General features: G+C 44.3%; 1 protein-coding gene across 4 annotated transcripts in view; it reads left to right on the top strand.

Moving 5' to 3' along the window:
- The window catches only part of Mapk14 (mitogen-activated protein kinase 14), a 72,283-nt gene that overhangs the window by 4,721 nt on the left and 42,044 nt on the right, over positions 1-25,518 (top strand). For all 4 annotated transcript variants that reach the window (XR_002822057.1, XM_023720448.1, XM_004624192.3 and 1 more), the window contains exon 2: positions 24,035-24,164. Coding sequence is in view for 3 of the 4 variants with exons in the window: in XM_023720448.1 (XP_023576216.1) it covers positions 24,035-24,164 (130 nt within the window). In the remaining variant the exon portion in view is untranslated. The remainder of the gene's footprint in view (positions 1-24,034; positions 24,165-25,518) is intronic.

The raw sequence follows: 25,518 nt of genomic DNA, 5'->3' as shown, positions 1-25,518 counted from the left end.
CACCTGTAATCTCAGTGCTGGGGAGGCTGAGACAGGAGGATTGCTACAAGTCCGAGCTGTGTAGCAAGACCCTGCATCAAATAAGTAAATAAATAAATATTTTTTTTTTTAACAAAGGCACTTACTCCTAGAGATTGTGCTGTTATATTCTTGGCTGTATTTATTTTGAGATAGGGTCTTGCTACATTACTATTTTGTCCAGGCTGTGCTCAAAATTGCAGTCCTCCTGCCTCAGCCTCCCAGAGTATTGGGATTATAGACAGATGCCACCATGCCTGGCTTTCATTTCTTCTTCTGAAAAATGTTTTTTTTAGGGTTTTTTGTTTGTTTGTTTGTTTTTTGCAGTACTGGTGATTGAACTCAGGACCTTGCACTTGCCAGGTAAGACTTTATTCTACTGAGCTATCACTCCAGCTCTATCTAGGTTCTTTTTTATTTTATTTTATTTTATTTTATTTTTTTTTTGGTGGAACTAGGGATTGAACTCAGGCCCTTGTGCTTGTCAGGCAAGTGCTTATTCTACTGAGCCATCTCCCTGGCCCCTTTAAATGTATTTAGTACAGGGTCTACAGGGTCTCATTGCACAGATCAGACTCTCAGTGATTCTCCTGTTTTTAGCCTCCCAAGTGCTGGGATTCCAGGCACGTGCCACCATGCCCAGTCACAGTCACTGACTCAGCATGCCCCCAGGGACCGGGCCAGGCCTGTGTGGTGCAGGATCAAACTCTGGCCCCCTAGCTCTTGCCTGAGGAGGCGCTGTAGTCTGCTAAGCTATCTGGCTGGCCCTCCGTTTACTTTTCTTTGTAACGAAAAGTTAAGTAGGTAATTGACTATTACTTGTACTCATCAATAAGAAACATTTGCACATAATTAATAGAAGATATTGGGATAATCGGTACAGTAAGATTTGTATGAAAGCGCTTAGGAACGTTCGTTATATAGACCTGTTTTGTTTATCAAATCCCATTTGCCACTAACAGTTTTCCACTGGCTTCCATTTAAATTATTTATTTATTTATTACATTTATTTATTATGTGTGTGTGTGGCCAGCTCAGCCCACCAGGGGGCGAGGCTGGCTGGCATGTGGTGCTGGGGGATCGAACCACAGTCCTTGTGCTTTGCCAAGCTTGTTCCGAGTAGCTACTTTAGACCACTGAGCCATCTCTCCATCCCTGGCTTCCATTTAAAATAAAGAATCTTCTAAGTTGCTGGCCTCTTTCTGCCAGCTTAGTCTCTCAGTGTCAGGTGTGGTGTCCTTCTTTGGCTTTCCCTCCGGCTCTGCCTCGGAGGTGATCTGTGTTGACTTTGCCTTGTAGGTGCAGCTATGCAGGAGGTTCTGCGCTCCTGGGGCTTAGGATTCTAATAGGGTAGAAAACTCACTGGGCTAGGTCATCTCGTGTTGGTATTCCCTGACATTCATATGGGATTCTGCCTTCATTTTATAAAGTGTTTTCATGCCAACCATTTACAATCAGTTGTCTCTAGTTCCATGAAGTCTGCTTTATTTAAATTTATTGTTATTTATTTTTGACACAGGGTCTCATTATGCAATTTGACTTGTAGTGATCCTCTTGTCTCAGCCTCCCCAGTGCTGGGATTACAGGAGTGCGCCACCATGCCCAGTTTTGTGGCTGGCACACCATATGGTACCAGGGATCGAACTCGGGACCTTGTGCTTGCCAGGCAGGCACTTAGACCACTGAGCTATCTCCCCAGCCCTGTTGTTGTTTTGTTGTTACTATTAGTATTACTACTACTATTATTTTTGGTGCTGAGAATTGAACCCAGGGCCTTGCATGTGCTAAGTACCCACACCACCGCTGCGCTCCCCCCAGCCTCTGGGTGGGGGCTCTTGACCTAGGCTTTGAGATGAGGAGTTGAATTTGCTTTTTAAAGGGCACGCATACTTGTCCAGGCTCTTTGGTTTGGGGCTGGGCTTCGACGCTGCCATAGTACCGTCTTGTCCAGTCCAGGTGGACTGCTAGGCTGTGTGCTGCCACCTCCTCGTGTGCACCTTGTCTTTGCGAAGAAAGGAGTTGCTGAGCTGCGTGAGATAGAGCTGTGGCTGCAGGAGAGCGGCCCCACCACGGTCGTTGTCCAGCTAGTTTGAGGGGCGATGACTTTCACTACCTCAGAGTAGATAAACCAAAAATGAACTCATTGCTCAGATTATATTTTTCTGAAAGACTAGACCCTGGAAAGAGTCGGTTCCTGAATTATGACTCCTGCTGGTTGCAATTCTCAGTGCGTGTGCGTAGTACGGACTGGCTGCTGTGTTTGTGTTACATAATTATAGGATGTAAAGGGAAATGACCATGCCGCTCTAGATCTTTGAAAATACATCTGACTTTTGTTCTTTACTATGAAATTTGGCATAAAGCTGATTTGTTCCCCACCCAGGAGGTCTAATTACTATGGTGCTCAAAAGCCACTGTAAAGTATGCTCCCCTTGGGATTTTTTCTAATGGTTGCCATGTATTTGAAAGTCAGGCACATGGTTTTTCAGGACAAAAGAAAAACTAAAGCCAGGCTTAATGGTGCACACCTATAATCCTAGCACTTGGATTTTTTTTTTTTTTTTTTCGGAACCGGGGCTTGAATTTAGGCCCTTGTACTTACCAGGGAAGCGCTTATTCCACACTGAGCCATCTCCCTGGCTCAAATAGGATGCTTTTTGTTTTTTGTTTTAATACTTGCACTTGGGAGGCGAGGAAGGAAGATCACTGAATGTTCGAGACCAGCCTGGGCTACCAGTTGAACTCGAAGCCAATCTGAACTGCATAGTGAGATGCTGTCTTAAAAAGACGGGGAAAAAAAAAGGGGCCGGGGAGATGGCTCAGTAGAATAACTGCTTACCTGGCAAGCACAAGGGCCTGAATTCAATCCCCAATTCCGAAAAAAAAAAAAAAAAAAAAAGAGGAAAAAAAGAAAAAGAAAAAGCCATGGATATAGCTGAGTAGCATAAGCACCTACCTGGTAAGTGTAAGGTCCCAAGGTCGATCCCTTGTATCACCAAAAAAAAAAAAAAAAAAAAAAAAAAAAGAATTAAAAGTGTCTAAACTTAAAAAACCTTGTGAGGAAATACTTTTATATATGAGAAGTTTGACTGGTCCTTTGCCTTTTATTGTTGTTGAGAAAGGGTCTCACTTTATGCAGTTCAGGCTGGCCTTGGACTCACTGTATAGCCCAGGTTGGCCTCAAACTCTCTATGATTCTCTTGCCTCAGCTTCCCAGCTTCTAGGATTACAGGCATGCACCACCCCACCCAACTGTATTCTGCTTTTTACAAATTGATTACATATGTGTTAAGGATCAGCCTGTTTTCCAGAGCTGAAATCTTTGAAAAATTTATTCCAGGGAAGAAGATGGTCCAAATTCTGTGCTTCACAAATAGGTTTTAGGTTTTGAGCTTGCCTGGGCCCCAGGGGGATGGTAGAAGGGAAAGGTACAGGTGAGTGACATTCAGGTCTGGATAATCCCTAAGTGTTGGCCTTAGACCAATGGATAAATTTTAGTGCTGTTTTCTGACCTTTGGAGTGTTGCAGCAGACAAGAGGAAGGAAGAGGGTCTGTTATCGCCTGAGCACATTACTTTGTGTGCTACACATTAGTTACCTTCACAGTTAACTTCAGCAGCTCCCGCATGTACAGAGGTGCTGGATGTAGCATCAGAATAAAACACAAAAATTTGTATCCTTAGGAAACTGTATTAAAATGGCAGAGATTGGCCAAGCAATGGCCGTGACTCATGCACATGGGTGACCCTGACAAAGGTTCTACAATCTGAGGTACAGGGTCTCAGGATAAATCCTGAGGGGATTTCACTGACCTTATCAGACCCCAAAGCTACAACTCTTGTTGCGTAGGTCCTGCTTTACCTTCGTCTTAACCACCCAGCAGAAAAGTATAAAAACGAAGTATAAGAAGTAAAGTCATGCTGTTATGTTGAGCTGTAGGGGACTCAGGTCAACAATTTCTGATATTGCCAGTCAAGCGGAAGACCCAATACTATTATGGACTACTGGACTCTTTTAAAATATTTTGCTGAGTTTACACACCTATAATATTCAAATAACGGAACTTAACAAAAAAGGGATATACAGATGAATGTCCATTTTGTATCTGTGTATTCAAAGTGGTTAGGATAGATATATAGTTACATTCTCTTAATGAATAGAGGGATTTGTTGTAATGGTGTTTGTAAATAGGATATCATGTCCACATCTGGTACAGCAATTAACCACTAGGAAGAATGTATGCAGTGTGTTAATTATTGAAACTGTCCTACCAGTTTGGTTTGAAACTGTCTCATTGCTATTTGTTTCTCAATAAAATTATGGGGAGAAAAAAAATGGCAGAGAAAAAATGGACAACAAGTAAAATTCATAGCACATCAAGCTGATCTGCACTCCCCGCCCTGGGTTGTTGGTGTAGACAGCAGTGACAATTGAATGAAGACCTAAGGGAGGCGGTGTAGAGCCGAGGTTGCTCAGCCGTGAGGCGGGGAGGTTAAGAGAAGCTTGGGTTGGAGGACTCACAAATGCAAAGATCCCATGCAAGAACAGCTAGGAGGCCAGGCCGGGGTGGCCATTGTTTGGGATGTGATTTCTGCTCTAAGTGAGGAGGGAAGCCTTGGAAGGTGATGGCCAGAGGAGGTGCTGTTCTGCGTTGGCTGTTACACATCACTGCTCTGAGGTCCATACTTCTCCATTTCTGTTCCTAAGCCATTAAGTTGTTTGTAGGGGGAGAGAGAGGAGGAGGGGGAGGGAGAACTGAGACCTGACACCTGCCCACAACTCACTCCAGCAGTCCCACAGTTCCTGAGCCAGCTTGTTTTCTTTTTTTTTGGTGGTGGTGGGGGAGCGGTCCCTAGAAATCCGGTTCCTCCATTGCAGCTCTCTGAATTGCATGGGCTTACTTTACTTTTCCAGGGTTTTGTTGCCAAAAGGAAGGCAGCAGAGATAAGCTGTAGAGTTTGACTGTAACAGGAAGACTAGCTTGCTGGCAGGTTGGTGGGCCTACCGCCTTTGGCTTGTAGGTTTTTCTTACTGTTGAGTTGTATTTGAAAAGTTGTCTGTCTGCCTAAAGCATTTACAGTCTCACTTCATTTTGCTTGGCCCAGTACCTGCTCTGCATTCCTTTGAGTTTCCTTTGTTAACAAGAATTTTGGTAGAGGCTGGGCGGTTGCTGCTTGTCAGTGATATCTTAGTTATGAAGCCCCAAGGACCTTTCTGTTATCTCAGATGGATCTTGGAGATCGGAAGATGGTACAGATATGCAACCTCATAAAAACCTGTACCATTTGTTGTTTTCTCTGCCTTTGAAGTTATTAGCTCTTCTCCTTCAGCAAAGCTGTCCCCTTTTTACTGTATACTCTATCATCTGGTTGCAGAAACTAAGGTTCCCTGCAAACACAGATTCCCATGGTAACATAACAAAAAGGTAATAGGACAAATGTTTATTTTGTCTAGACCTGCTGTCTGACTAACCCTAGACCCTGAACATGTCGGCTCCTGTTCACTCTGAATGATGTGGTTACAGATTTCCTTGTTTTCCTCAAAAACTCCTCCTATAGGTCTTGGCGGTGCTGTCACGGTGCTTGAGACATAAAGGGTGGCGTGTGGTGTGCATTACTGTCATTCTACCCAGAAGTATGCATTTACTTTGTTTCAAAGCATAAATCCATTAGGTACTGCAAACATGCATTCATAAATATTTATTTATTTTGTATTTTAGGGAAGGGTCTACAGGGTGTTCAGGGTCTCACCACTAGATCGGACCTGTAGTCATATGCCTGTTTACAGTCTCCCAAGAGCTGGGATTACAGGCATGCGCCACTACGCCCAGTCTCAATTGCCATCTCAGTGCGCCCTGGGGGTGGGCCAGCGTGGCAGACCCGGGGATCAGACCTCCAGCCGCTGCACCTGCTTGCAGGTGCTTTAATCTGCTGAGCTATTCGGCCAGCCCCGCATTTAAAAAAAATTTAAAAATTAGAAAAACATCAAGTCCAGAGTGTAGACGTCACAGAATACACAGTCTTACAAACAAAACAAATCAATCCCTTCCAAAACAAAAACCCACCAAAGGTCTCCCCCTTTGTTTTCTTCCTTTCCTTCAGTGCCATTGTAGTCAGTGTTAGGTTTATGAAGAAGTAGGAAGCCATCTGATTGTCTTGGAAGGCCTTGCTAGCTTTTCTGTTGTCTCTCAGCTGAAGTTATCACCGCAGACTACATTTGGGTTGCCACTCATTCTCTGGAACTCTTAAAGTTCTTCTGTGTCTCTCTCAAACTTAGCAGAGGAGCTGTCCCTGCTCAAACAGGGCAACTGTGCAGGGATGCGTGTGGGGAATCTGTGAGCGAAAGGTTTTCCATCGGATGACTCAGATCTGGAAAGCAAGTCGGTAGGGAGGGTGAGAACTTCACTTGGCCTGTGGAGGGCTCGGGGAAGCTGGTTCAGGCGAAGAACAGGGTTGGGAGAGTGCAGGCCGTCCACGGCAGAGCTTTAACCCAGCCCCAACTTCCTGCCTGGGGAAGTGTCTCCTGCCTCTGCCTTGGCAGTCTGCTGCTCATCAGCAAATCGTGTGCCCTACGTAATCCTGCCCTTTTTCCTGTAACACTAAGCTTTGAGGTGCCTGGCTTATGTAAGTGTGTGCTGAACACATATTGTATTTCATCATCCCTGTAGCTGATCTAACTTGATTCCCAGAAATAATTGCTTCTTATGTCTCCCATAGCCTCTTCCTTTTTTCCTTCCTTGTTAAATCTTATATTTCAAGCTTTAGCTAGCTCAAACCTTCTTGAACTTAAGTTTTGGAATAAACAGTTTTAATTCTGTTTTCTTCTCCAAAGTGACCAGAGACTGATGGAAATCTTATGTTCCTTATTTAGTATAATAAAATATAATTCCCTAATAATTGTTGTATTACGTGGTAGTGAAATACCGATGTTGGCATCTTAGATTGTTATCCTTCTGTTGTCCCATTAAATTATTATTATTATTATTTTGTCTTTTTGAGACAGGATCTCACTGTGCAATTCAGGCTAGCCTTGAGATTACTATGTAGCTCAGGCTGGTCTTGAACTTGAAACAACCTTTCTGCCTCAGCCTCCTGAGTGCTGGGATTACAGGCTTGTACCACCACACCTGGCTAAATTGATACTGGTATTATACAAAGTTTGATTTGCCTCATTTTCACGTTCTCCTTTGAAATTAGCAGTTTTGTTATATTGATGCTAGAGCAAAAGGGAAAAAGTAGCAGATTAAAAGAACAAGCAGGGGCTGGGGAGATAGCTCAGTGGGATAAGTACCTAACTGGCAATCTCAAGGTCCCGAGTTCTATCCCCAGTACGGGGGAGGGGCGGGGGGGAGAACAAGTAGTGCGTCCCGTGGGAATCTATCACGTCAGTTGTGGTTGTATTCCCAGACATACTAGGGTTACTTAGCCTATGGGCATTTTGAGTGGGATGATAGTTTGTGTGGTCTGACTTGTACACATTTAGGGGTACCCACATCTCCTACTCACAAGATAACAATAACAGCTTTTCGTTTTGGCAACCCAAAACATCTTGTAGACATTGCCACAGGTTTTCCTAACTTCCTCCATGATAGCAGTGTTGGTAGTGGGCAGGTTGTGGCTGCAGCCTGACAAGGCTAAGAGAAGGGAGGACTTGAACAGCGCGCTCATGTGCATCTCTGGTCGTGTGGAACTAGGTTTTGTTTTGGAGCTAGGGCCAAACCAACTAGTAGGTAATGCAAGTCCATTCCAAAGGAAATTACTGTTCTTTTTTTTTTTTTTTTCTTTTGGCGGAACCGGGGATTGAACTCAGGCCCTTGCTCTTGCCAGGCAAGCGTTTATTCCACTGAGCCATCTCCCCGGCCCCAGAAATTACTGTTCTGTCTTCCAAGAGCAACCTTAAAAGTGCACTGAGATGTCATATCAAGGAAAAACATGGAACACTACATTTCAACAGACATGGAATCCACCAGGTTGGATCCACATATGTGAAGTTGAAGGCACATACATGAACAAGCCCACTGTTGAGACCGTATCAGATAATAAACTCAAAAGATAGCGCACACAAAGAGGAGGGTGTTAGAGGAGGGAGATCTAATTTTCATGAACCATCGCAGGGCTTTTTTTGTGTTGTTGCCACTTCGTATCATCTTAGGGTTTTTCAGTGTTTCTGGAGACAGAAACAGGCATAAACAGAGTCTTTCCTCGGTAGTATTTCACCTGGTGTTTCTTTTTGTTTATTTATTTGGCAGAACCGGGGATTAAACTCAGGCCCTTGTGCTTGCCAAGCAAGTGCTTATTCTACTGAGCCATCTCCCCAGCCCCTGAAAGTTCTTTCTGAGCTTTAAAAATATTAGGCTGGGTTGGGAGATAGCTCAGCAGTCTAAGTGCCTGCCTGGCAAGCACAAGGACCTGAGTTTGATCCCTGGTACTGTGTGCCATGCTGCCTCAGAACCCTGAGCATGGTGGCACATGCCTCTAATCTCTGTGCTGGGGAGGCTAAGGCAGGAGGATTGCTATGAGTCTGAACTGTGTGGTGAGGCCCTGTACCAAAATAAACAAATAAAAAAAAATTGCTTATTTAAAAAATAATAATATTAGGCTGCAACAGTACTCTTGGCTCTCAGGTAACAGTAAGTGAGGCAGTTCAGTTTTATTCTTTAGAATCTAGTGTCATTTATTTATTTATTTATTTATTTTCGCTCTGAATGCCTTCAGGGCAGATTTGGCTGGCTTGAGTTGTGGGGATGAACCACAGCAACCTGAGCCTAACGGCTTTGTTGAAGCAGCCACTTAAAGAACTGAGCTAAGGGGCAGTCCCCCTAGAATGTGTCATTTAGACACATAATATATCCTGGTACCTTGTAAGATACATTGCAGTTTTCCTGAATTATCTGTGGCATAGTGTTTTAGTGACTTTGAGCTTGTGATGCAACCTTTTATAGTGTCACAGTATGCAACATTTATTTATTTATTTAGGGTCACTCTGTAGTTCAGGCTGGCCCCAAACTCATGGCAATCTTCCTGCCTCAGGCTCCCGAGTGCTGGGATTACAGGTGTGTGCCACTGTGCCTGGTGACTTTTAATACCGAGTGTTGTGCTTTATATCTTTTTAATACCTCTTTAGAGTACTCTTGCTTTTCTGACTTTTTTCCTTTTGTTTCACTATCTTATCTGATCTTTTGATCAGTTTTTTAATTTTAATTTTTTTCTTTATAATCCATTCTTAGATTCTTTTTTTTTTTTTCTGAGAGTACTTTTTGAGTTTATTATCTGATACAGTCTCAACAGTGGGCTTGTTCATGTAGTGTGCCTTCAAATTCGTACACGTGGATCTCAACTGGTGGATTCCATGTCTGTTGAAATGTAGTGTTCCATGTTTTTCCTTGATATGACATCTCAGTGCACTTTCAAGGTTGCTCTTAGAAGACAGAACAGTAATTTCTGGGGCCGGGGAGATGGCTCAGTGGAATAAACGCTTCCGTGGCAAGCGCAAGGGCCTGAGTTCAATCCCCAGTTCCGCCAAAAAAAAAAGAACAGTAATTTCCTTTGGAATGGACTTGCATTACCTACTTGTTGGTTTGGCCCTCGATTTATGTAGCGCTGATAATAGAATGACTCTTTTTTTTTTTTTTTTTTTTCCTGCAGAACTGGGGATTGAACTCAGACCCTTGTGCTTGCCAGGGAAGCGCTTAGTCTACTGAGCCATCTCCCTGGCCCCTCCCTATATCTCTTTCAAATGATGGGCGTGTGTGCAAGCTGCACTAGAAGTGCCCTGAAGGATTCCTGAGCCATCCAAAAAAAAAAAGAATTTTTGAATAAATGTAGCTAAATTAAATCTGTGGCATAGCTAACCACAGATTGACAACAAATCATTAAGTATTGGGACTCACAGTTATATTTTACTAACTTGTTTTACTGTTATTTTGCAAATATACTGAATCTTCAGGTTAAGAATAAGAGGAATGAATGTATGTTGGGAGTTCACTATTGGTCAAACAGCTAGAAGCTGCAAATACACGTGGAAGTGTTTAAGATGAGTGTGTTCATTTTGACTCGGGAGTGCTCAGAATTCTTTGCTAGTCAGTGAAGCACTTTCACATACATACTTGAGCCTTCAGACAGCGCTGTGGGATACGCGGGACCGGTGACATCTCTAGCTTACTTATCTGGAAATAGCTTCCTGGAAGCTTTGGCTGAAGGCACAGCCTCCTGTTTGGAAGTGCAAAACCAAAACTAGTGCTCAAGCCCAGTAGTCTGTGTTTCTACTCCCTAGAGTTTGTCTGTTAAGATCAGATCATCGAAGCACTGCAGGGACCATTCCCTAGGATGCAAACGCAGCTTTGTTAAGTGAATTTCAGTGTTGGGGGGGTCAATTAAGAGATTCTTACCTGGTACCTATAAGTAAGTGAGATAAGCCTGAAAACAGTAATATGGGTGCTTTTTGCCTTACGTTGTGGTTGCATCCTAATGAACCCATCATATTTATTTTTTATTATTATTTTATTTATTTATTTTTGGTAGAACTGGGGATTAAACTCAGGCCCTTTCGCTTGCCAGGGAAGCACTTATTCTACTGAGCCATCTCCCTGGCCCCTTGAACCCATCATAAATTGAAATTATAATTAAGCAAAATACACTATCTTTAATACACCTGAGCTATCTAACACCAGAACTTAGCAACCCAGCTCACCGCAGAGGGGGGCTTGTTTACCCTTGTACCCGGTTGGCTGACTGGGAGGCGTGGTTCTCTGCTGCTGCTCAGCATCAGGAGAGGGTACCGCGGTGCTGCTTGTCAGGAGCCTGCGGGGAGATCACAATTCAAACTGTGAAGTCCAGTTTCTCCTGAATCCCCATGACCCTCACCATCACAGAGTTGAACCGTCAGGAATTAGGGACCATCTGTATTTTGGTAAAAGAACCAAGAGACTAAGTCGATGGCTTTTGAGGTGGAGCTTAACTCCTCCCTTGTGTGGGGACGGTATTAGTGACTCACTGGTCTAAGACATAGGATGGGGCAGGAAAGGGTGGAGTATGGCGTGAGGATAGTTGGAGATGTCATGTGCTTCCTGTCTTGCTTTGTCTGAGATCACTTGCTCCCGAGCAGTTTCTCCACCTTGATGCCAACTGGCGGTTGGAATCCATAGTCCTTGCTTTGGGGGCTGTCCTGTCTGTGGAGGGATGTCAGCAACAGCCTTGGACACTGCCCGCCATATGCCTGTAGCACTTACCACATACCAGTTGTGACAGCCATAATGTTTCAGACGCTCTTAGATGTCCCCTGAGGGACAACGTGGCCCTCTGTTGAGAACCTGTGCTTGACAGGAAGCCATCTGCTGGCTTGCGAGGTTGAAAAAGCAGCCCTGTGGAGAGGCCTGCATGCCAAGAATAGGCTTCCCACCCATAGCCATGACGGTGAGCTGTCTCAGGGGGATCAGCCAGCTCAGTCGGGTTTTTAGGTGACTCGCCCTGCGGCCAGGGTCTTACCTGCAGACATGAGGAGTGATGAGCCGGAACCATCCAGATACAAATTCCTAACCGACAAAGACTGTGAGATCAGATAGCTAACACAGTTTTTGTAAAAATGTGTACACATCGTATAAGGTGGAGAGTTACAGAGCGAGGAAGAAATACATACCGCAAAGACACACGGGTGCCTGGTGTGTGCACCCGTAGTCACGTTCAGAGTGTATATTTGTAGCATGGATATGAAGCCTATAAACATTATTGCTGTAAAGCACTTTTAATTGTAGCAGCAAGGTAGCCCTGAGTACGCAGTGCAGCATAGGATTAGCCTATTCACCTGCCCAGATTTGCTTGAAAGGCCTTACAAATTATTTGATCACTTAAAAACTTATTACTGGGGGCTGGGGAGATGGCTCAGTAGAAAAAATGCTTGCCTGGCAAGCGCGAAGGCCTGAGTTCAACCCCTGGTTCTGCATTAAAAAAAAACAAAAAAACTTATTACTGACATTGTCAAACATACAAAAATGTTTGTCCATGAGGATAACATTGTAACGAATCTTTTTTTTTTTTTTTTGGTACCAGGAATCAAACTCAGAACCTCGCACTTGCCAGGCAGCCCCTTATGCCGTGTAATAAATCTTTGGAAAATAATCTCTTAAAAGAAAAACAGTCCACGTGGTATTTTTGCAGTCCTTATGAGCTGGCCACTGTTCTTAGTGCAGAAACTTGTCACATCAGGTGGCAGTCAAAGAATTGGCTCTTTACCACTGTAGTTTTGAAATGAAGACAATTTTATGATTACTATTGTATTCTTTTTTGTGTGTGTATTTTAGTGAAGGATTTTACAGGGTGTTCATGGTCTCACTACTAGATCAGACTTGTAGCGATCACCTGTTTACAGCCTCCCAAAAGCTGGGGTCTTTTTTTATTTTAAAGAGAAAAAGAACAATAAAGCAGAATTTCAAAACAGGCCAGTGGGAGAATTATAATAATACACTGTATATTGTATTAATTGGTAGTCATTCAGAGTACAAGATATGGAATTTGCATCATAAATATTAATTGCATTTAATCGGGTTTTGGATTTTTAGATTGTATTCTTTGTGAATTTCTACGTCACTTGAATATTCATTTTTATTATTTCTAGCAGAAATTGAAGCAGTTGTGAACATTTTTTGCTTCTTTAGCTTAGAAACTTTTGCAGCAGAAGTTGGATAGCCCTGGGCCCAAAGTCTTAATGTCTCCAATAAATCTTCCCACAAATACTGTTTTCCTATCTAAATAGATTTTCATGGCAATACCTGGCTTACATAATAGTTTTTGAAGTATAATTTGTACAAATTGTGATCAGTTGCTGTTTTTCCATTCTGGGCTGCTTATTTACTGATAAGGTTTCTTGACTGTCACTTAGGTTTCAAGTCTCTTTGACAGGAAAATTTTGGAACTTGAAACGCTGCAGATTTGTTATACTGCATGTACTTATAACAATTGCATTAATAGCATTTTGTGTTCTTGCTGATGTAAAAACTGTGTCTTAAACTGCATTCCATTGGGGCTGGGGAGATGGCCCAATGGAATAAGTGCTTGCCTGGCAAGCGCAGGGGCCTGAGTTCAATCCCTGCTTCCACCGAAAAAAACCCCTACATTCCATTTAAGGCTACTGTGTATAAACTGAGCACAGTGGTGCATAGGAGGGAAGCGGAGGAGGATTGCAGGTTCCTTTCTGCATGTGCATACCATAGTGAGACCTTGTCTCAATGTAAAGAAACAAATTTTAATTAATTAATTATTTAATTTTGTGGCTGGCTCAGCCTGCCCTGGGTGGTGCTGGGGATCAAACTGTGGTCCTTGTACTTACCTAAGCTTGCTAAGCAGGTATTTTAGACCGCTGAGCTATCTTGCCAGCCCAAAAGAACAAATTTTAAAGGGCTGGGGATCTAGCTCAGTGCTGGAGCACTCCTGCCATCCCCAGTGCTACAAGTGAATGGGTGGGCAGTGAGGTCAAATTATTCTGAGTTCTGGTTTCCTTGCTGGTGCTGGGGATCTGAGCACTCCTGATTCATTCTTCAGCGTCATTTTGTAACTTTTTTTTGGGGGGGGAGGGTCAGCCCGCCCTGAGGGCGGGGCTTTCACAAAATGTGGTGTAGGGGATTGAACCCTGGCCCCTTGTGCCTGTCTAAGCTTACCTAAGCAGGCACTCTAGACCACTGAGCCATCTCACTGGTCCCTGTAACTTTTAAAATATTGTTAATTTATAGATGTTCAAGCATTTGAGAGGTGGTGAACATAATAAAGGAAACATAACTGTGTTTCAAGTACTAGGAACGTTGGGGCAGGGCTCTGGCTCAGTGGGGAAGCCCAGCAAGGCCCTGATAGTTTGGTGTGCAGAACCAAGGCTAAAAGGAGCGTGAGAGATTGTTAAAGTCCGTCTAAATGCCCTGCTAGTCTGGACAGTGTACTTTGAAGTTCCTCACTGGAGACTCTAGTTTTCGTTTTTGCATAATTGCCTTTACTTTCGTGACGCTGTCTCCAAAATGAAGAGGCAGAGCATTCTCCTGAGAAGTACGGTGATTCTTGCATGTTTGTCTGAATTAGTAAGTTTATTATTCTTGATACTGGGGCGCAAACCAGGGCTTCACAGATTCTAGGCAGCTGCTCTGCCAGTAAGCTACATACTCCTTTGTCTGAGTTTAAAAAAGGAGAGCAAGTAGGTTACAGTCATACAGTGAGATTTGTGTGGAAAACACTGTCCAAGTGATACTTAGCGAAATTTGTGTCAGACATTTTAGGCAAAGAGGAAGGTGCAAGATAGTCTGAACTACTTATTTATTAAGAAGACTTTTTTTTTTTTTGCGGTACCAGGGATCAAACTCATGACCTTGTACCTGCCAAGCAGATGCTTATGCCGCTGAGCTATGTCTCCAGCCCGAGAAAGCAAGTTTCCAATTATCTTGAATTCAGCCAGAAAAAACTTGAAATTATATGATCGGGAGAAGAGATGTCGTAGTTTTACCAATTACTTCTCCTTCCTCAGTTATTTTAATGAACTTGATGTATTCATGAGACTTTACTGCGTCGTATAACTACAGATTTTAATTAAATATTTTCATTAATTTCCCCAAATAAAGCTGTGTTCTTCATTATTACTAATTATTATTGTTTGCTCTGCTAGGGCTCCGGCACCAGGGTCTCATGCATGCTAGGCAGGCTCATGCTGTTTTCCACCCCCAGCCTTACCCATTAGTGAGGGTTCATTTTTGCTTTTTTTTTTTTTTTTTTTTTTTTGTTGTTGTTGTTGTTATTTTTGGTTTTGTTTAGACCGGCTCTTGCTGTGTAGCCCCTGCTGGCCTTTAACTCCTCCAGCCCTGCCTCAGCCTCCTGAGTGCAGCCCTGTGCTGTCATGCCCAGCTCATCCTGTTCATTAATATCAAACGACACAGTCACTTCTAATGCCTGCGCACTGCTGCGTCTTGCCAGGTGATTGCACACTCTTTATGTCTTGGGGGAAAATCCGGATTGTTGCTCTGAAGGGAGACCTGCTGCAGCCATTGGTGTTCTTCCTGTGTGTGGGCGTGGCCTGGGGGCGCGGGCCAGCGCCTGGCCTGCAGACCTTTCCTCTCAGACCTTTCCTCTCGTCCCAGGGCTGACCGTCTCAGGGCTGACCATCTCTGACCATCTCAGGGCTGACCGTGAGGCTTGTGGCTCTGCCCGCACACATAGACCCCAGGAAATCTGCAAGCCAGGCGCCAGCAGGGGAGCAGAAACGCACGCATCCTGCGTCCCCTGCCTGCCCCGGCTCTGCTGAGAGCTCCAGTCGGCTTTGGGAGATTTGTCCAAAGAGTATGGAGCTTAGTGTCTGACTTTTGAACACGCTTCAGGTTTCGTTTTGGATTAGCTCTGCAGGAGCTGCTCCGTACCTCCTCCTCTCTCTTCTAGTGACGAACCCAGACGTTGGCTTTATGACAGCAGCCTCCGCCGCTGGGTGCCCTGAGAAGAGAACCCTCTGAAACCTACTATTATATTTTTGTGAAGATGTTGATTGGCGATGATTGGGACATTTTTGCCGCATTATACAGTGTCTCCTTCATAAACACACACTGGAGGAACTTTTCTCTGGCTTTATTGCAGGAATAATGATGCTTCTCTTCACTTGTCCTGAGTACCTGGTTTGTTTTTATCGTATGGCTCCTGTGACTCACGCCCTAACTGGCTGTGTCCTCTTTCCTGATAGCTGTAATGGGCTCAGGACCAAATTTGTGGTTCATCTCGAATGGGTATTTACTAAGTGAGAACCTCAAGGTGCGTGCCAACCTTGTCCACAGGCTTTCTAGTTGCTTTCCTACTTAGCTTTTTCCCCCCCTCTTGATCACTTACAGTTTTGTCAGTTTACATCCATGCCATCCCAGGCTGCTTTAAATTTATTGTGGAATAAAGGAATGTATATGTAAGCAAATTTATGTATTTATTTTTTAATCTTATTTATTTATTTATTTATTTATTTTTTGTGGACCTGGGGATTGAACTCAGGCCCTTGTGCTTGCCAGGGAAGCGCTTATTCTACTGAGCAATCTCCCCGACCCTGTAAGCAAATTTAAATGCCAAACAAAATTATATTAAAATATATTGGTGCCGGGGAGATAGCTTAGTAGGCGCAAGGGCCTGAGTTCAATCCCTGGTTGGGGATCCTCCAATGGGCCAGCTCTTTTGTGTGTGGGGGGGGCAGAACTGAGGAGGCAACTATGAAAATAAACAAGAGTTTTCTTCTTTTTGCAGAACTAGGTAGGAACTGGACTCAGGTAGTGCTGAGCTATACTCCCAGCCTTTGTTTTATTTTTCTTTTGTAATAGGTTCTTGCCACTTTGCCCAGGGTGGCTTTTGACTTTTTATCTTCCTGCCTCAGCCTCTTAAGTAGCAGGAATTACAGGCATGTGCCACTACACTGGCCACAAACATTCAATTTTATTTAATGAATATTATTATGTTCGGGGCAGTCTAACCACAGTCAGCAGTTACCTGAGTGACAATGACACCCTACTATTTGTAACAATCACTTTTAATACATTGTATATATTTTTTGGTAGTTTTTAAAATCATATCAATCATTTTATAAAATGTGAGCCACATTTTTAACTTCAGAAGGTTTGTGTAAATTCCCATTTGGGAAGGACTTGTTAAACAGTGCATCTTGCTTTTTAGTTGGAGAATCTAATGATCATAAAGATAATTCCACTTCTTGATGCTATTCATGAAAATGGGGTCTACTTGTAACACTAGTTTTAAAAATGTGATTAAGAGGTAGGTATCTTCCCAACTGGTAATACTGGTACATAAGTCATTAAAGGCAAAACCAAATGCCTCATCCTCGGCCCTGGCTTGTGTCCTGGAAGAAAATGAGCATGAAAGCTAGACAGGCACAGTTTTTCATCTCAGCTGCATTCTAGATGTAGGGTCGGGCTGGTGAGATGGCTCAGTGGTCTAAAGCACCTACTTAGAACAAGCTTAGCAAAGCACAGGGACCGCGGTTCAATCCCCCAGCACCACATGCCAGCCGCCCCGCCCCCTGGTGAGCTGAGCTGGCCACACACACACACACACACACACACAGATATAAATAAAATTTAAAAAAAAAAACAACTTAGATGTAGGGTCTTAAGCGATTTGTTGACGTTTCTGACTATTGGTTGGTTCCTTCCTTCCTTGGAAAATAAATATAACTACTTCATCAAGTTTTTAAGTTTTTTTTTTTTTTTTAATTAGTACAGGGTCTACAGGGCCTCACTATGTAGATCAGACTCGTAGTGATTCTCCTGTTTTTAGCCTCCCAAGTGCTGGGATTACAGGTGCGCGCCACCACGCCCAGTCTCAGTTGCACTCCGGGGACATAGCTATGTGGAGGTTCTTAGGGCTTGTTGCAGTATGTAAGACATGAAATATTCTGTCATTTATTTAAAGAATTCCCTATAGAAAATTCAAGCAATTTGTGGTTGTTTTCTTGTAAACAGGTTTCAGTGGATATTTATTATTTTAATCCCAACTCTTTGGAAACCAGGTGACATATTTATATATAGTGTGTGTGTGTGTGTGTGCGCGCGCGTGTGTGCGCGCATAAGAGAAAGAGAAAATGTAAGATGGAATGGCTATAATTCCTATCAATAAGAATGATTGCATGGGATGGCCAGATTGCTCAGCGGATTAAAGTACCTACAAGCAGGCACAGTGGCTGGAGCTTCCATCCCCGGGCCTGCTGTGCCAGCCCCACCCCTGGGGCGTGTTGAGACTGGGCGTGGTGGCACGTGCCTGTAATCCCAGCTCTTGGGAGGCTGTAAACAGGCAGATCACTACAACTCTGATCTAGTGGGGAGACCCTGAACACCCTGTAGACCCTTCCCTAAAATTTAAAAAAAAAAAAAAAAAAGAATGATTGCATAACTGGATATATATTTATTGAAATTGTTGTAACAGATTTAAAATTGTTTTGTAAAATAGCATACACTTTAGGGATACAGGATACAAATTTATGTACCATGATTATGGTCACGCAGGCATCATTTGAAGGAAATGTAATTATTAATGTGGTTTCATTAGAGTGACTCTTTGAATGACAAAAACAAAGATGATATATGCTTCTAGCTTTACTAATGACCTTATTAAAAGATGTAAGCTCATTTAAAAAAAATCAAAGGATAGAAATATATATTGTGTTAAAAGGCTGGAGCACACGAGACATTTCTTGAGTAGGCACGCATGCATTTGAGAGCTCAGGCTTTTCCCCCATTGATAGGATCATTGTTTACTTCTGAAACTTGCTCTTTCTGGCATTAGTAATACAAAATGTACACATAGCTATGTGGAGGTTCTTAGGGCTTGTTGCAATATGTAAGACATGAACTATACAATTATTTATTTAAAGAATTCCCTATAGAAAATTCAAGCAATTTATGATTGTGTTCTTGTAAACAGGTTTCAGTGGACATTTATTATTTTAAGTCCAATTCTTTGGAAACCAGCTGACATATTTTTATATGTAAATTTTAAGAACCAAATTCGTATTTTTGAACCCAGTGTTTGGAAAGTGATCTGTAGTCCATAATTGTACTATTTTATTGGACATTCTTTTTTTTTTTAAATTTATTTATTTTTATTTATTACATTTATTTATTGTGTGTGTGTGTGGCCAGCTCAGCCCACCAGGGGGCGGGTCTGGCTGGCATGTGGTGCTGGGGGATCGAACCGCGGTCCCTGTGCTTTGCCAAGCTTGTTTCAAGTAGGTGCTTTAGACCACTGAGCCATCTCTCCAGCCCTTATTGGACATTCTTTGCATTGTGTATTTTTCATCATCCCAGTTAGATCATAAGGTTTTTGACATCAGGTACTAAAGTACGTGTTTTGTTTTGCATCCATAGAGAATAACATGAAGGGGATTTCGCAGTAAGTATTTAAGAGGTGGTAATTTTGCATTGGTAAGATGGCACATCATTGCCTTGTAGGGTCACAAAGAATAGCAGAACTTTAGGGACTGTAAACTTACCAAGGATGAGTAGTATAGGTGAAGTGAAAGTTGTTTCTTACGAAGTGTCTTTCATCAATACTACCAGAGTTCAATTAAGATCACAGGCCTGAGTTCAATCCCCGGTTCCACCAAAAAAAAAAAAAAAAAAAAAAAAAAAAAAAAAAAAAAAAAAAAATCACAAATACCACTTTTTGTGAAGTACAATTAGTTGTAGTAGGAAGCATTTTAGAAAAGAAACAGTCCCTGCTACTAGAGCATCTTTCCAACAGACTGAGAGTGAAGTGCAACCCGGCATATGCGGCAGCGGGGAGTGCTCGGGAGGTCATGGTGGAAGGCTTCACCTGGATTGGAACCCCACCTTGCCATTCTTAAAAAGAGTGCCTAGCAATGATAAGCACTCAATAAATATTAGTTTTTAAGAGTTTATATACATTTCTTGTTAAAAAAATAAATTTCTTTTTGAATGCTGTCAAATTTAGAAAAATTGATCGTTAAGTGAAGTTTTTCTTATTTTGAAATGGCTACATGATTAGCTTTTATTAGCGTACCACAGGCTGGGCAATACTCTAGTGCTGTACTAGAGCAGTCAGTGAGACAGATAAACATGCTGCCCTCACAAGAAGGAAAGGCAGACGTTACAGCCATCTAATGCTTGGGCCCGAGCACCTCTTTTCCAGATCTGCCGTGAAAGTAGTCACCTTTAATTCTAACAGACACCCCACAGATTAGATATAAACATTACCTTGATTTCATATATGAGATTGCAAGAAGTTAATTAAATTCTTCAAAACCATGCAGAAATTAGTGGCAGAACTGGATTTAAAATCCAGGCAGTCTAATCCTAAAGCCTTGCTTATATTTAACCACTCTACTGGGTTGTAAAAGTAAACATATGCTAATAATATGTGTTAATTGGGGTCTGCAGGGTACTGATTAATCCCACCTGCCTGTCAGTGAATAGATAATGGAGCCACATAGAGATAAAAACACACCCTCTGTTACTGTGTCTCACTGTTCCCCCAAAGCCTCATGCAGTCATGGGGCAGCTCCTGGAGTTTTTATTTTTATTTTATTTTGTGCAGAACTGGGGATTGAACTCAGGCCCTTGCGCTTGCCAGGGGAGCGTTTATTCCACTGAGCCATCTCCCCGGCCTCCACACCTTCTGTTACTGTGGAGCTGGTGTGGAGAGTGCGTGGGAGGGTCATTCAGGTGGGCTTTTCGCCTCCCCCTCAGTCCTCGAGCATGCCCACTGGGCCACCGGCAGGCCAGCTAGGAACCTGCAGTCCAGCTGGTCCATGTGGGCCGAGCAGGTGCCCTTAGGGGCAGCCATACTTAGAGATGGAGAGTTGAAGGAGCTGGGTCACATGGAAGCCTTGGCCATTTTCCCACTTGTGAGCCAGTTTAGAGAACCGAGTTTAGAGAAGAGCAAAAATGAACTTGGTGCTTCTCAGAGAGAAGTCACTGTTGTGTGGGGGAGGAGGAGGAAGAGGAGCGGCCGAGATCTGAGCCCCTTTCCCTTTGATGTGAGCTGAAGAGGGAGCCAGGAAAGTGTTGCCAAGGTGACTGCTTGTGAGCTTCCAGGTACATCTCCAAGGGTGTGACCACACTGGTCCTTGAAGGAGCAGGATGTGGAGTGATGGGGTGGAAGGAGGGTGAGGATTCTGAAGAGATTCTCTGGAACCAGGAACAGCTGGTCCAGAATAGTTTTAGGAACTGAAAGAAGCCAGCGTGTTCAGATCTTAGTAGCAGGCGTGGGGCTGGGAGGGGCAGCCCGGGAGGGGGTCAGGTTGGGGGTTGTGGTGTTCTGGGGTCAGGTCGGGCAGATGCCTGGGCCTTGCAGCCCAGTGGAGAAGTCTGCATTCTGCTCCATATACCAGAGAAATTCCTTGAATGGCTCAGAGCACCTGAGTGCCATCGTCTGCTGTGTTTCGAAGACTGTATTGGGTGCTAGTACAAAATATACAAAAGAGGCAAAACAGGAAGCAGAGAGTCCAGGATCAGAAGGCCCACTAATGCTACTGATTATAAGTGGGCAAGTTAAGAGAAGTTGAGTTGGGGTATTTTGCTGGTACAAAGCACGGTACTTGCTGATAGATTTGGATGGTGGTGCCCAGGGTGCTGGCGGGAAAGGAAGAAGGGAAAGATGACACTCAGATTTCATCTTGACCGCGTGGACTGCCATTTCTTGTTTGATGACAGAGACAGCGAGGAATACCTTGGGTGTTTGGAACTTGCTGCATTTGAGGTGCTTATGTGTCTTTCATGTGAAAATGTGTGGTAGTCAGCTCAGAGAAGAGATCTTAGTAACAGAAATAGGTTAGGGAGCTCTCGGCTCGGCAGCGTCTAATTTGAAGTTGTGGAGAGCATGTAGGAGGACGGGATGGGCCAGGAGGGGAGAGAGGGCCGGGGGCCCATCCTGCAGAGCGCCAGCTTGTGGAGCTGGGGCAGAGGAAGTGCATGGGGGGGACACAGAAAGCTCTGGGTAGCTCAGTGTGTGGAGGCTTCACAGTGTAGTCGGCCGGCTCCGAGGCAGGGTGGTGTGGCAGACCGACATCACAGGGGAGAAACAGTTCAGAAGAAGGGAGCAGAGCAAGCAAGGGGGGACCACAGCTCTTTCTGTCCCTTATCCTGGCTATTTAGGGGAGGTAGCATTCACACCCTTAATCCTAGTGCCCTTGACCGTGGATTTGCACCGTGAATCAGTCACACACTCTGGATCCAGCCACCTCTGCAAAAGCTCCACCGTGACTGCATGAGGCTTTGCGGGGACAGCTAGACATAACCGCAACAGGTACTTCCTAAACTTTAAGCAGTGTGAATAACCTGTTTACCCTGTCAAAATATAGATACTACTTTAGGATCTGGGATTCTGCATTTCTGTCACCCTCTCAGATCTTGCTAATGCTTCTGGTCCGTGGAGCACACTTCGAACAGCAGCGGTTTCAATTAGTGGTTCTTTAATCTCAGTGTGTATTGGAATCAAAGAAAGAACTTGAGAAAATACAGATGATGCAGTAGAGGGAGGGGAGAGTGGCGCCGCAGAGAAGCAGCAGAGCCCTTGAGAAGGTGCGGGAGGGGTCCTACGTACGCGTGGGCGGAGGTCCTGGCTGCTTGGCAGAGAAGGGGCATGAGTGAGACTGGGGCGCAGGGGAAGGTGACTTTGTAGATCCGGCACGGGGCTCACCTTGATGGTTTCAGCGAGGGCCAGAACAACTAACTGTCGAGGGAGTGAGGGAGTTGGGATTTTGAGGAAAAAAGTGCAGCGGTCACTTGGAAGATGGCAGAGGAGCTCTCTAGGAAAGACTGATACCGTCAAGAGCCTATTTGACGTCAAGGTCAGAAATTACAAATGCAGCCAAGATGCCTGGTTACGCATTGTTTTTGTCTTGAGCCACAGTTAGTTGCTTGCATTCAGACCTGGGGAGTTAAATGGTCAAGGTCATCTAAGGTTACATTTTATCCAGATGAGAACATCGGATGGGGAGAGGGAGGGAAGGAGAGAAGTGATTGTTGCCACTGAGCGAGTACACTAGAAATAACCTGAGAGACACAGGAAGATTGTGACCGAAACAGAGCAGGCCGGCCAAGTTTTGTAGGGAGGCCACTTTTGGTGGGGGTGGAAAAGGGCTGGGGGTAGCTGAAGGTGGCTGAGTGAGGTGGGGTTTCCTCAAGAGGTCAGGAAACAGGACATTGATGTGCCCTCCATCTGGGTACTGACCATTGCCAAGAATGATGACAGAAGTTGGGAGTGGAGATAGATTTTCAAGTCAGTAGATAACAGCAGCAGGGAGAAGCCGTGTGAGCAGGGGCTTTTGGAAAACACATGGGAAGCCTTTGAAGAGGTGTGGGCCCGCCCTGAAGAGCCCATCCTGCCGGCTAACCACAGGGCCTGGCCTGCGCGGGTGCCCTCTACTGGTAGGGCTGAGAGAAAGCCAGGCAGCCTTTATTAGCCAAGCCGTGAGTTGAGGCCGGAGGTCAGGTGGGGAAAGGTTGCAGATGTAGAGGAACCTCTCACCGTGGGAGTAGAGGACAAGGACATGTATGAAGGAAAAGGAGCTTCCTGGGTTAAACAGTCACAAAATTCACTTTGTTGGGGACAGAGCTGGTAATAACCAGAAAGCCTCATCACGGCATGTAGTCACACTCTTGCTGGTGCTGTCCCAGAAATCTAGCTCTGTCCCTCTGCACCGCTGGCACTCTGTCCCCCCTCTTCCTGTTTTATTGCATCATAGTGTCCACCGCTATGTAAAATTATTCCCCCTCCCTCCTCCTTTCCTCCCTCTCCTCCTCCTCCTCTTCTTCCTCTCTGTCTCTCTCCCTCCCTCCCTCCCTCCCTCCCTCCCACCCACACACATATACACTCTTTCTCCCTCTCTCTCTTCCTCTCCCCTTTTTCCCCAGGGGCGGGGTTGTTGCAATTTCTGGTGCATGTCAGACCCTAGAAAGTGCCAAATATTTTGTCTTCAGGAAATTTTTGTGCTAGCTAATTTTTGTGAAAACACTGGTTACGGAGGGCTGTGCTGTGGCCAGGCGGCGTATGGTGCCGAGGTGACAGGGCGGCCAGCGCAGGATGACAGAAAGAACCCAGCTCTGTGTTTATCAGTAGGCTGGCTCATCTGGATTAGGCAACTGCCTGTTTTTGCAAAGCACCAAAGGTGGCCACACCATGTTTTGTTTTGTTTTGATCTTATTATCTGGCTGCTTTCTGGCTCCAGTCACAAGTTGAGTAGTTGTGACAGACTTCAGGGTGCCCACAATCTGAAATCTTACCGTCCAGCCCTTTACAGAAAAAAAGAAAAGAAAAATTACCGACCTCTGATTTAGCTGTATAGAAAAGACTAGAAAAAAATACCAAAAGCAGTAGACGCTTCCTTTGGATAATAGAATTATGGATCTGTTTAGTTTTTTCCCTCTGGTTTTTGTTTGCCTTTGCTTTTTGTATTTTATGATAACCCACTTAATTTGGAAATGAAATAGGCTTATAAATATTTTAAAAATAGTACTTACAGCACTTTTAATAGTTGTTTTTTCCCCCTCCCTGTAGTGCTGCCTTTGACACAAAAACTGGGTTGCGTGTGGCAGTGAAGAAGCTGTCCAGACCGTTTCAGTCCATCATTCACGCCAAAAGGACCTACCAAGAGCTTCGGTTGCTGAAACACATGAAGCATGAGAATGTAAGTTCTTCGTTCAGGGAGGCTGCATCCTGGTCTTGGTGTTGTGTTCTAATTCCTGCAGACAGTGGGGTGATGGAGTGGTTCCAAGCTGTGTTCCTGCTTCTTTGGGTACTTGGGTATTAGTACCACTGGGTCGTGGCTGGTGAACGTCTTGAAGTTAAATGGTGCCTCTTCTTGGAGTTCTGATTTTACTAGAAGATTTCTATAGGGAACTTCCTTTTTAAAATTAAACTTTAATTTTAATTTAGGCAAGATAGCTAAGAGGACTGAGCACCTGCTTAGGCAAACGCAGATACCAGGGTTCAATTCCTGGCACCACATGTTACACAGGCCTGGCCCTCTGGGGGCTGCCGAGCCAGCCACAGAGTCCATCCTGGCGTGGTAGTGCACACCTGTAATCCCAGTGCTGGGGAGGCTGAAAACAGGATTACTATGAGTACGCGCTGTGTAGTGAGACCCTGTACCAAATACATAAAGTAAAATTAAATATAACAAGAGGATACTTATGAAGTTCCTAATCTCTGAAGAATGTTTAGCTGGGGCCACGGAGATGGCTCAGTGGAATACGTGCTTCCCTGGCAAGCACAAGGGCCTGAGTTCAATCCCTGATTCTGCAAAAAAAAAAAAAAGAATGTTTAGCTGGGTATGATGTTGCACATCTGTAATTCCAGCACTCAGGAGGCTGAGGCAAGAGGGTCATCATGAATTAGAGACCAGCCTGTGCTACAGAGTGAGCTCCAGGCCAGCCTGTAGTCCATGGAGAGACCCTTTGATCATCCAAAAAAAAGAATGACTAAGAGAAAATGTTAAAAACATTTTTTGTATTCTTTGCCTAATTTGTATATGGTTATATTATCAGAGTATGGGTGTTTACGGGTGTTGTCTGTTGAGTGGGCTCTTGGAGTGGGAAACCTGAGGACGGAGCTTTGGCTCCTTAACAGTCACCTGAAGGGTGGGCGTGGTTTCACGTGTGCCTCAGCCCTCCATACCCGCGGGTGCAGCAGTCCTAGAGTCAGCTGACTACAGATCAGAAGTGTTTGTGCCCAAGGTAGGACTGTACTGAGCCTGTGCAAGCCCTGTTCCTTGTCATTGTTCTATAACACAGCACGACAGCTGTTGGCACTAGGTGTGGGGAGTAACCTAGGAGCGATTTAGGCTGCGTGCGGTTTCCACGCAAACGCAGTGCTGTGTGGTGTGATGAACCTGGATTCTGGTGTCCGTCATGGGGGCGTGGACCTGAAATAGGCTTCTCAGCACCAAGGGACAACGGTTGAGTATTATAATTTTTTACCTTTTTTTTTAGACAATGCCTGATTGTGCAGTCCAGGCTGGTCTTTTTTTTTTTTTTTTTTTT

Source organism: Octodon degus, unplaced genomic scaffold (assembly GCF_000260255.1).
Source record: "Octodon degus isolate 3935 unplaced genomic scaffold, OctDeg1.0 scaffold00005, whole genome shotgun sequence".
NCBI lineage: Eukaryota > Metazoa > Chordata > Mammalia > Rodentia > Octodontidae > Octodon > Octodon degus.
Note: the sequence above shows the minus strand (reverse complement) of the source record. Positions and strands in the feature narration are given on the sequence as shown.